The 13,050-nt window shown below is 44.3% G+C and overlaps 1 protein-coding gene across 1 annotated transcript in view; it reads right to left on the bottom strand.

The window, feature by feature from the left end:
* Positions 1 to 13,050, bottom strand: part of LOC144595607 (PDZ and LIM domain protein 5-like) — a 235,085-nt gene that overhangs the window by 204,249 nt on the left and 17,786 nt on the right. The window contains exon 2 of the mRNA XM_078403187.1: positions 2,314 to 2,380. Within this exon, the coding sequence (XP_078259313.1) occupies positions 2,314 to 2,348 (35 nt within the window). The 5' untranslated portion in view covers positions 2,349 to 2,380. The remainder of the gene's footprint in view (positions 1 to 2,313; positions 2,381 to 13,050) is intronic.

Here is a 13,050-nt window from a genome sequence, read left to right on the forward strand (position 1 = left end):
TTGATAACCATCTTCACTTTTTATGACAAACCTTCTTGGTGTCATCTGCAAGCTTACCCGCTAATCATTCCTTCAACATTCTCACCTAAATCATTGATATAAACCACAAAGGCACAGGACTCCAGTCTGAAAAACATTCTTCCATCACATTCCTCTGCTTCCTTCCCATAAGCCATTGGCTCTCCCTGGATCCCATGGGATCCAACCTTCCAGAACAACCTACCACGCAGAATCTTATCAAAGGCCTTGCCGATGACCATATAGACAACACTGTGCATTTACACTGTCTATCCCTCTCAAGACCTTATGCACATCTATAAGATCACCCCCTCGTCCTCCTGTGCTCCAAGGAATAGCCCTATCGTGCTCAACCTCTCCCGGTAGCTCAGACACTCGAGTTCTGGCAACATCCTCATAAGTTTTCTCTGCACCCTTTCCAGCTTCTTGAAGATGCACAGTGTGACCTGGCCATGTTGCTCCCTCTAGTGGCAGTTCACTGACAATGCAGAGTTGTTGGAATTGTGCCATGGCTTTCCTGGGTTGGACAAATGATTTAAAAAGAATTCTTGCACATTAATTGGGCAGTTAATTTGAGGAAATATTAAATTGATCTATGGTCAGCACAGACTTGCTGGGCCTAAGGGCCTGTTTCAATGCTGTATTCCTAAACTAAATTAAACTAAACAAAACGAAAGAAGGGTCTGAACCCGTAATGTCATCTATTTTTCTCCAGAGATGCTGCCTGATCTGCTGAGTTACTCCAGCACTTTGTGTCTAAACTAAACTAAATATTGTACGTAAGGTCATTCATGAGATGCTACCCCTAATGGTTCTATTACTGGAATTGCAATGCAGAGGTCTGGGCTAACATTTTGAGCACCATTTGTGCAAATATCTCTCTGACAGCTGAGGGATACAAATTTGTTTTCAGGTAATTATGGAACTAAAAATAGTTTAAGTTTCGAGTTTCACAATGATGCAGTGTAACCGACTGCATATATTAAAGATGGACACAAAATGCTGGAGTAACTCAGCGGAACAGGCAGCATCTCTGGATAGAAGGAATGGGTGACTGTTTGGGTTAGAAACATAGAAACATAGAAAATAGGTGCAGGAGTAGGCCATTCGGCCCTTCGAGCCTGCACCGCCATTCAATATGATCATGGCTGATCATCCAACTCAGCATCCCGTACCTGCCTTCTCTCCATACCCCCTGATCCCTTTAGCCACAAGGGCCACATCTAACTCCCTCTTAAATATAGCCAATGAACTGGCCTCAACTACCTTCTGTGGCAGAGAATTCCACAGATTCACCACTCTGTGTGAAAAAAAACTTTCTCATCTCGGTCCTAAAAGACTTCCCCCTTATCCTTAAACTGTGACCCCTTGTTCTGGACTTCCCCAACATCGGGAACAATCTTCCTGCATCTAGCCTGTCCAACCCCTTAAGAATTTTATAAGTTGAGACCCTTCTTCAGTCTGAGAGTCAGGGGAAACGGAAACTGGAGATATGGAAGGGTACAAAGAGAATGGAAGGTGTGAAAACGACAGATCAAAGCAGACAATGTTGAAGGAAATGTAAAATGGTTCATTGCTGGCTGAGGGGAAGGTTACAACGTGGCAAACAAACAGTAAAATTAATCAGGAGGACAGTGAACCTAGTCGGAGAACTAGTGTGGGGGAAAGAGAGAGAGAGGGAAAGCAAAGGTTACTGGAAGTTAGAGAAATCAATGTTAATGCCGCTGGGTTGTAAGCTGCCAAAGCGAAATATGAGGTGCTGCTTCTCCAATTTGCGTGTGGCCTCACTCTGACAGTGGAGGAGGCCCAGGACAGAAAGGTCAGTGTGGGAAACTGCATGGGACTGAGCTCTGTCCACCTATGCCCACACGATCTCCCAGTTGCTAAACAGGTTCATTCCCCCTCCCACTCCCATACTGGCGTCAGGGGGGGGGGGGGGGGTTATGTGACAGAATGGGCTGCTGGAGGCCATGCAGCAGCCTGGGGCTCGACAAGATCAGGCGGCCCTCCAACAATAACAATAGACAATAGGTGCAGGAGTAGGCCATTCAGCCCTTCGAGCCAGCACCGCCATTCAATGCGATCATGGCTGATCACTCTCAATCAGTACCCCGTTCCTGCCTTCTCCCCATACCCCCTCACTCCGCTATCCTTAAGAGCTCTATCCAGCTCTCTCTTGAAAGCATCCAACAAACTGGCCTCCACTGCCTTCTGAGGCAGAGAATTCCACACCTTCACCACTCTCTGACTGAAAAAGTTCTTCCTCATCTCCGTTCTAATCTAATCTGATCTTACCTGGGAATGTGGGGAGAACTAAATGAGATCAGCATTTGATCGTTGTCGAAGAGCGGTAGCGCTGTACCTGTCAAAAGATGAAAAGGTTACAAAAGTTATAGCTATTGACTTTCTGGCTAAGAGTTATAGAATCAGCCAGCATAGAAACAGGCCCTTCAGCCCAACGTGTCCATGCCAACCAAGATGCCACATGGTGACACTTGTCCCACTTGCATTTTGCCCATATCCCTTTAAACCTTTCCTATCCATGTCCCTGTCCAAATGTGAGGATTCTTTGAAGAGTTTGTCCATGGGCTGTAGACTGATGCCCGACTGGGGCTAACATCGAGAGGTCCAGGCACCCCAGTTCCCCCCCAACAATGCTCTTGTTTCTCAAGGGTGGCTGGTGGCTTCGTTGAGTAGGTGTCAATGTGCCAATCTGGAAGAGTAGAATTAGGACATTCGGCCCATCGAGTCTACTCCGCCATTCAATCATGGCTGATCTCTGCCTCCTAATCCTATTTTCCTTCCTTTTCCCCATAACCCTTGACACCAGTTCTAATGAAGAATTTTCTTATTTCGGCCTTTAAAATATCCACTGACTTGGCGTCCACAGCCCTCTGTGGCAATGAGTTCCACAGATTAACTACCCTCTGACTAAAGAAGTTCCTCTTCACCCCCTTTCTAAAAAAGCACCCTTTAATTCTGAGGCTATGACCTCTTGTGCTAGACTCTCCCACCAGTGTAAACATCCTTTCCACACCCACTCTATCTATGCCTTTCATTATTCTGTATGTTTCAATGTGGTCTTCCCTCAGCCTTCTAAACTCCTGCGAGTAGAGGCCCAGACTGTTAAACGCTCATCATATGCTAACCCGCTCATTCCTGGAATCATTCGTGTCAACCTCTTCTGGACCCTCTCCAGAGCCAGCACATCCTTCATTGAAGTCTCTTGATCTTCATCCTGTTGGTTCCATGGAAGTTAAGGAATCTGTACAGCAGAGTTGCTGAAATTGCCCTAACCTTGTGTGCATTGCTCTGGGAGATGTGTGCAAAGTAGGGGAATCAAGAACCAGGGGACATAGGTCTAAGGTAAGAGGGGAAAGATTTAATAAGAACATGAGGGGCAACTTTTTCACACAGGTAGTGCAAAGGGAAAGGAAACAGAGTGCAGAATATAGTCTTATAGCTAAATAGAAAGTGCCAATAAAATAAAGTACAAGGGCCACAACAGGATCTTTGCACCCATTTCTCCCCCCCACCCCCCCCCCCCCCCCCCCATCCCATTCCACCTAAATTCCTTCCTCTGGCTTCACAATTTGCAACTCTTCTATTCGTATCTCACACCTTTTGTACTTTCGTCTCTGCCTTTGGTCATCCATTTACCTATCAGCCACGATCACTTGCCAGGCTATGTCCTGCCCCTCCTCTTTTCCAGCTTTCTTTCCCTCCCCCCCCGCCTCCACAAGAAGGGTCTCAGCCCAAAACGTCCCTTATGCAGGTTTTCCGGAGATGCCGCCTGACCCGCCGAGTTACTCCAGAACTTTGTGTCTGTTTTTGTTAATCAGCATCTGCAGTTCCTTGTTTCTCTCTTTTCTCCACTACAAGGTGGAATGGATGATCTAGAATTCATTCTTCGCTCGTGAGAGTCCGATACAGCAGGGACAAAGCTGTTGTTCATGCTTTCATGTACCTTCAGAAAGGAGATGAGGAGGTATTTCTGTAGTCAGTGGTGAATCTGTGGAATTCATTGCCACAGACGCCTGTGGAGGCCAAGTAATGGGTATTCTTAAGGCGGAGATTGACATATTCTTGATTAGTAAGGATGTCAAAGGTTATGGGGAGAAGGCAGGAGAATGGGGTTGATGGTAGATCAGCCATGATTGAATGGCGTAGACTTGATGGACTAAATGACCTACCTCTTCTCCTTTGACTTATGAACATGAAGTTTTTGTATGTTTTGCCTGACGGAGAGGAGAGGGAATGATTGGGATGTGAGTGGTCCTTGATTTTGTTGACTGCTTTCCTAAGGCAGCATGAAGTGTCGAAGGAGTCAATTGGTGGAGGGGAGAGGTTGGCAAGGCGGGTTTGCGTGATGGACTGGGCTCTCCACACAGCTCTCTCCAATTTCTTGTGGTCTCGGGCAAAGCAACATTGTTATTGGGTCCAATTACTCAGTGACCCTTGCTGAGAAGTCTGTGTACGAATGTATATGTTGAGTGGTTTTGTGTCTATTTTAATTTCCTGACTCCAGTGACCACAAATTAATTTGGAGCGGAGCACAAGCCAAAGAAATTGGAGTTGCCAAAAATAAACAAATTAAATTTAGCCAGAAATCTGACCCTGAAGCAATATAATTTTGACATTAATACACAGGGGGAGATATTCAAAGTCTATGAACTGTGGAGGAATGCACTTAAACATGCAAGTGAAAAAGTTATTGAGCGTTTACAAGCCGTCATTTCCACAAGACGAATAGAACTAGGGGGAGAAAGTTTTCCGCAATCGTAAGAGATCATACCTCCCACCATTGACTTCATTTACACTTCATACATACTCTGAGTTATCGATGTAGCCCAGTCCATCACACAGATCAGACTTCCTACCATTGACTTCATCTACACTTCACGTTGCCTCAGGAAAGCAGCCAACATAATCAAAGACAATAGACAATAGACAATAGACAGGAGGAGGCCATTCGGCCCTTCGAGCCAGCACCGCCATTCAATGTGATCATGGCTGATCATTCTCAATCAGTACCCCGTTCCTGCCTTCTCCCCATACCCCCTGACTCCGCTATCCTTAAGAGCTCTATCTAGCTCTCTCTTGAATGCATTCAGAGAATTGGCCTCCACTGCCTTCTGAGGCAGAGAATTCCACAGATTCACAACTCTCTGACTGAAAAAGCTTTTCCTCATCTCAGTTCTAAATGGCCTACCCCTTATTCTTAAACTGTGGCCCCTTGTTCTGGACTCACCCAACATTGGGAACATGTTTCCTGCCTCTAATGTGTCCAATCGCTTAATAATCTTATACGTTTCAATAAGATCTCCTCTCATCCTTCTAAATTCCAGTGTAAAGACTTGTCCCACCCCTGGTCATTCCTTCCTCTCCCCGCTCCCGTCTGGCAGAAGGTACAGAAGCTTGAAAGAGCGCACCACCAGACTCAGGAATGGCTTCTTTCTCTCTGTTATCAGGCTTCAAAATGACCCTTCCATAAACTAGGATACTGATTCACCTCTACCCCACTGTGGTTATTGGTCCATGGAACTGATGCACGACAAAGCTGAGAACTATATTCTGCACTCTGTATCTTTCACTTTGCTCCCCCTATTGTACTTGAGTCTGACAATTGTATTTATGCATGGTATATCTGTTTGGATAACATGCAATTCAAGGCTTTTCACTGTACCTCAGTACATATGAAAATAATAAACCTAAACCAAATCATGAACTGGGTTTTCCTTAATGTCACAATGGTGGTGAAGTATGCTTTTCCAGGATTTGTTTACATAGAAAACATAGACATAGAAAATTTACACCACAACTTCTGTGTCAAACATGATGCCAAGATAAATTATCCTCATCTGCCTGCACATGATCCATATCCCTTCATTCCCTGCATATCCATGTACCTATCTAATGATCGCTTAAACATCGCTATCGTATCTGCCTTCACCACTACCCCTGGCAGCCCGTTCCAGGCACCCACCACCCTCTATGTAAAATAACTTGCCTGCACACCTCCTTTAAACTTTGTCCCTCTCATCTTAAAGCTAGGCTTCTACCTTATCTATGTCTCATAATTGTATTTACTTCTATCAGGTCTCCCCTGGGGTGGGAGCTGCTTTATGTCCTTGTCGTCCACCCTGGGTAGTTCTACGGAACTGGCAAAATTTGCAGCAAAGCGTCAACTACGGTACCCTGAAGCACCAATTGCCACTTTTGACTGTTGTAGTTGACATACGAAAGAAGAAGAAGGTCTCCCCTCAATTTGCGACGCTCCATGGAAAACAATCCAAATTTGTCCAACCTGGCCTTGTAGCCACTACCCCCTAATTCAGGCAGCATTATGATAAGGACACAAGGAATGGGAACAGTCTGAGGAAGGGCTGCAACCCAAAATGTTCACCCGTGGATGATCAACCATGAATGGTGGTGCTGGCTCGAAGGGCTGAATGGCCTACTCCTGCACCTATTGTCTATTGTCTATATTATCTAGTGTCAAAACATTACCTATTCCTTTTCTCCGGAGATGCTGCCTGACCTGCTAAGTTGCTCCATCACTTTGTGTCTATCTTCAGTACAAACCAGCGTCTACAGTTCTTTTATACATAGTCTAACTACATTCTGGTATCTACGGTCCCTTATCTCTGCTCGGTACAGCATGTAGTATCCAAAGAGAGCTGGATAAGTAGATCATTGATAAGACTATGGGGAAAGGATGGGCGAGTGGATTTACCTGCATTGGTTAAGTATAGGGCTGAGAGAGTCACAACAGCAGTATGGTCTGTCTTGCAAACATTTTGTGATTTTGTGATCTAAAAACAGGTTTTTTTTCATGTTCTAAATGCACTGAAAATTTGGAAGTATATTTTTTCCATTAATGAAACACCACAATATTTGGTTGAACTGGCTATTTTCTCACTTTGAAACGTCATTGATCCAGAATCATAGTCATATCATATCATATCATATATCTACAGCCGGAAACAGGCCAGTCATGCAATGTTGGAACAGGCCCTTCAGCCCAATTTACACATGCTGACCAATGTGCCCCTTCTGTACTTATCCCATCAGCCTGCATTTGGCCTATATACTTCTAAACCTTTTCTATCCATGTCCAAATATCCACATGTCCAAACATGTACCTGTCCAAATATCTTTCAAAATGTCATCGTATCAAATGCTGCTGACTTGTGAATTTCCATACCGTTTGTTCATATTAATCAAGCACACTCTAATATAAATGTATAAATCAGGCAAATCAAAAAGTACCTACTACACTAACATTGAATAAATCGTTCGTATGTACTGAATGCCACAAAGAACTGTGGAGACATGCCACAACTGTGAACAGCAGACTGAAAACATTAAGAGATGTCAATAAAATTGCCAGTGGAGTTTACAGTATGTCAAGTTACACCTGAGAAACATAGAACATAAAAGAGTACAGCACAGAAAAAAGCCCCTCATCCATGATGCCAGTGCTGAACATGATGCTAAGTTAAACTACCCACCTCTGCCTGCACATGATCCATATCCCTCCATTCCCTGCATATCCATGCACCTGTCTACAAGCCTCTTAAACGCCACTGTCGTATCTGCCTCCACCACCACCTCTGGCAGCGTGTTCCAGGCACCCCCTGCCCCACACACCTCGTAGAGCATAAAGGATTGAACAGTACAACTCAAGGACAGGCCCTTCGGCCCATAACATCTGTGGCGAACATAATGCCAAGATAAATTCATCTCATCGACCTGCACACAATCCATTTCCCTCTATGTTCAGCACAAGCCAAAGGATCTATTCCTGTGCTGTTGTATGTTCCATCTACTAGTTTTGACTTGCATCGCATTCTCAGAGTGATGCTTTGGTCTACGATTCCTCCATCCCGGACCTTACCACTGGCATATTATCCTCTGCTCCACATGCTAAATATTGGCTGGGGTAACACGATCGCTCATAAGCTCATAAGTGAAAGGAGCAGAATTAAGCCATTCGGCCCATCAAGTCTTCTCTCCCACTCAATCATGGCTGATCTATCTTTGTCAAAGTGTCAAGAAGGTTTGCTCCCATTTTGTCAAGGCAAGGAAGGGCGACTCAAGGAACCACAAATCACGCCCCCTGGTCACTGCTGATTGTTCAGCTGTTTCCATCATGTCTGCAGATGACCAACAGCGTGAAGAGTTGGAGGCAGGAACTGCAGATGCTGCCTTGCATTTTGTACAGACACAAAATGCTGGAGTAACTCTGCAAGGGTTACTTGAAGTTAGAGAAGTCAATATTCTTACCGCTGGGTTGTAAGCTGCCCAAGTGAAATATGAAGTGCTGTTCCCCCGATTTGCATTTGGCCTTACTCTGAGAGGCCTAGGGCAGACAGGTCAGTATGGGAGGGGGAGTTAAAGTGTTTAGCAACCAGGAGATCGCGTAGGCCAAGGCGGACTGTGCAAAGGTGTTCAGCAAAACAATCGGCGAGCCTGCGCTTGGTCTCGCCGATATATAGGAACAGCGGATACAGAAGATGAGGATGGAGGAGGTGTAAGTGAACCTCTGCCACATCTGAAAGGACTGTGAAGAGTTGTGTCAGATTGCCCAGGCTGCATGTCTGTGAACCATATGCTGCAACGTTTGTTCTGATCTTGCATACCTTCCGTACTGCAGGTATGTAAACAGGATATTAAGTCAAATTCTATCAGCAAGTGGGACTGGCCCTTTCTGTTCCCACCAGGACTTGAATCCAATCCAATCCAATCCAAACCTCACAGGTTAATAGTTTTGTTCAAAGAAGCCACAGTCTATGTGTACACTGTAAACACTGCAAACACAAGTAAACACTGCAAGTAAAACATACATAGTTCATTGTTGGTACATATGACAATTAAACACTCTTTGACTGTCGACAAACACCCCTTCCCCTTTCATCTACCCCCCTTCCCCCTCTTCCTCCACTAATAGTCAGTTAACCGGTTCCACAGTTCGCAACAATGTACCCCTCTTGGGGTGACACCATCAATAATTGGCCTCTCGGGGAACCTCCCTACCTGACGTTATCTGTTGCTGGCCCTGTTTTATTGCTTCCAATGTCTGAAGAAGGGTTCCGACCTGAAAGGTCACCTATCCATGTCCTCCAGAGATGCTGCCCGACCCGCTGAGTTACTCCAGCATTTTATGTCTATCTCTCTTGACTCTCTTGTCCCTTGTGTGTCCTGCAAATGAAAAAGGAAAGTCTGACCAGAGGCAGGCACAAGCACAATCCATCTTACAAAAAAGGCTCAAGTAGTGAGAGGTGCATTCCTATAGCACCTTCCATGACTACAGGTGGTTCAAAAGGGTTGAACCTTTTCTGTACAGAGGGTGGTGGATGGGGGTGGTGGTGGGGGTAGACACAATACAGGTGGTTGTGGAGGCCAAGTCAATAGATGTTTTAAAGGCGGAGATAGATTCTTGATTAGTACGGGTATCAGGGGTTATGGGGAGAAGGCATGAGAATGGGGTTAGGAGGGAGAGATAGATCAGCCATGATTGAATGGTGGAGTAGACTAGATGGGCCAAATGGCCTATATCTGCTTCTTTCACTTATGAACTTATAATGTTCAAGATGGTAACTGGTTTGCAATTAGCCAGGTTAACTGAACTCATCAAAGGAAACCCGTCTTCCAAGAACGTGTGTGGTATTCCAAAGTTGTAAATGTAATGGATCAGAACTCAAAAGGGATTTGACTAATTCTCCCACTGGGAAAACAGCTCATTGTAACAGGCTGCCCCTGTGCTGGGAATGGTGAGAGCTGCCCTCTGGGTGGGAACACAAGAAAATGCAGATGCTGGAAGGGACAAGACAGACTGTTGGCGAGGCAGCCATTGCTGGCGCCACCTGGTGGACTCCTAATAGCAAATTCAATCTCTCGTAATAGCAAATACTTGCCTAACCAGGCAGCATTCTGGTAAACTTCTTTTGCACTCTCACCAAAACCACCACATCAATCCTGTCACGGGGTGATCAGAACGCATACAATGCTCGAAAGATGAACTATCTGACAGGATTGTTCAGAAACTGCCAGACATTCTCCAGCGAATTCTGTTATTAGCTCATTGATATTATCTCATTTCAACTCCCTTAAATGGCATTTAAACATTAATCAAAATGGTAATCGCATGTACCCAATGGCCTCATTCTTGTTCAAAAGTTCATGTCATAGGAACAGAATTAGGCCATTTTGAGTCTACTCTGCCATTCAATCATGGCTGATCTATCTTTCCCTCTCAACCCCATTCTCCTGCCTTCTCCCCATCTTTGACAACGTTATTAATCAAGAATCTGTTAATCTCCGCTTTAAAATTACCCATTGACTTGTCCTCCACAGCCGTCTGCGGCAATGAATTCCTTCTTTAGTCACCACCCTCTGACTAAAGAAATCTATCCTCAGCTTCTTTCTAAAGGTATGTCTTTTATTCTGAGAATAACTGATTTAAAAAAATGATCATGCAGAAAATCAGTGAACACAATTTATTATAATGATGAAATAAATAAAAAATATTTAAAAAGTAGGTGAACATATAATAAACTAATTTACCACTAATATACAAGCTTAAATTAATAGTCACAAAATCAGTTATAATTAAACAATACAGCTGATGATGTACTAATTGGGGTAACATTTTTATACAAAGGGTGGTGGGTGTATGGAACAAAGCAGTCGGAGGAGGTAGTTGAGGCTGGTATTATCGCAATGTTTAAGAAAAATTTGGACAAGTATGTGGATAGGTTTGGAGGGCAAATGCAGGCAGGTGGGACTAGCATAGATGGGGTACGTTGGTCAACATGGACAAGTTGGGCTGATGTGCCTGCTTCCACACTGTGTGGCTATGACTGTAACCCTTCCCTCCATCTTTGGCAGTCATGGGGTTTATATAAGCCTATCAGAAGATAGAGACAAAAAGCTGGAGTAACTCAGCGGGACAGCCAGCATCTCTGGGGAGAAAGAATGGGTGACATTTTGGGTCGAGACCCTTCTTCGAGACGTCTCGACATGTCTCGAAACGTCACCCATTCCTTCTCTCCAGAGTTGCTGCCTGTCCCGCTGAGTTACTCCAGCTTTTTGTGTCGTTCGGTTTTTGTATCTTCGGTTTAAACCAGCATCTGCAGTTCCTTCCTACACATTTCCTCCGGCCACATGGCATCCAAAGGATTTGATGTACCTCCAGCTCTGGGCTCCTGCGTATCCCAGTAGCGGCCTGAAACCTCAGCTGGTGCTATATTGTTATTCAAATTAATTTTGTCCCTTTCTCTACCTTCCCTGGCCGACCTTTGCTTAGGAAGACATAAGACATGCATATTTCAATTACCGCTGACAAACTTTAATAATAAAATTAATCTTAAAATTAACATTGGTGCAACGCAGCATGGTTACAGTTAATGAAACTAATAATCCTTGCAATCATGGCACAAGCACATAAATGCTTGAATTCAGTTAATTAAATAATTAATCTTAAAATGCCTTCACTAATATAACAGCATTTAAAGGAATCTTGAACAGGTATGTGGATAAGAGAGGGTTAGAGGAATATGGGCCAAATGCAGGCAAATGGGTTAGCTTAGATGGAGCACATTGGTCGACATTGAAAAGTTGGGCCCTTGCGTGCTCTATGACTCTATGACTCTCATTAGATAAAATACAAAAAAACTCTCAATGACCATTTGATGCTCACCTATATTTAGGGTGAATGGCCGCATAGATTATTGGGTTGTAAATGGCAGACACTTTCACTAATAAAGCAGGAATTCATTTTGAATTTGGAGTCAGGATTTCACCGTATCAAAAAGACAACAACCAAAATTTTTATGAATTGAGTATCAAATACAAACACAAAAAACTTTAATCAGCATTAAAGCATTAACCTCTAGGATAGCAAAAAAAAAAGCTTTGTAGTTGTCCAGAGTCATGACAGTGTTGGATTAGCCGGGGGGAAAAATAAAGCAGCGGATAATGTTGGGTCATTTAATTTAGTTTCGTTTATGATTGTCACGTGTACCGAGGTGCAGTGAAAAGCTTTTTAGTTGCGTGCTATCCAGTTACGGAAAGACTAAACATGATTACAATCAGGCCGTCCACAGTGTACAGATACAGAATAAAGGGAATAACATTTAATGCAAGATAAAATCCGATTAAAGATAGTCCGAGGGTTTCCAATGATGTCGATGGTAGGTCATATAAGTATAAGAAAATAACTGCAGATGCTGGTACAAATCGAAGGTGTTTATTCACAAAATGCTGGAGTAACTCAGCAGGTCAGGCAGCATCTCAGGAGAGAAGGAATGGGTGACTTTTCAGATCGAGACCCTTCTTCAGACTGATGTCAGGGGGCGGGACAAAGGAAGGATATAGGTGGAGACAGGAAGATAGAGGGAGATCTGGGAAGGGGGAGGGGAAGAGAGGGACAGAGGAACTATCTAAAGTTGGAGAAGTCAATGTTCATACCACTGGGCTGCAAGCTGCCCAGGCGAAATATGAGGTGCTGTTCCTCCAATTTCCGGTGGGTCTCACTATGGCACTGGAGGTCTGCTTTCTAGTTGATAATAGGATGGTTCATTTGCCTAATAACAATCTGGAGATGTGCGTTTTCATACTATTGTACTTCTTGCCTGATGGGAGAGGAGAGAAGAGGGAGTGACCAGGGTGAGACTGGTCCATGATTATGCTGGTGGCCTTGCTGAGGCAGCATGAAGTGTAGATTGAGTCAATAGAAGTGAGGTTGGTTTATGTGATGGTCTGGGGTGCGTCCATGACTCTGCAATTTCTTGCAGTCTTGGATGGAGCTGTTCCCAAACCATGCATCCTACAGTAGTTGGTGAGAGTTCTTTGGGACACGCCAAACTTCCTAAGCCTTCTGAGGAAGTAGAGGTGTTGGTGTGCTTTCTTGGCCATGGCTTCAAAATGGGTGGTGTACAGATACAGGATAAAAGGACTAACAATAACTTGCTGCAGCAAATAAGAATTTCATTGTTCTGGGCCCGGAATTAAATGCCGGGGATGATT

The sequence above is a fragment of the Rhinoraja longicauda genome, chromosome 1, assembly GCF_053455715.1.
Source record: "Rhinoraja longicauda isolate Sanriku21f chromosome 1, sRhiLon1.1, whole genome shotgun sequence".
NCBI lineage: Eukaryota > Metazoa > Chordata > Chondrichthyes > Rajiformes > Arhynchobatidae > Rhinoraja > Rhinoraja longicauda.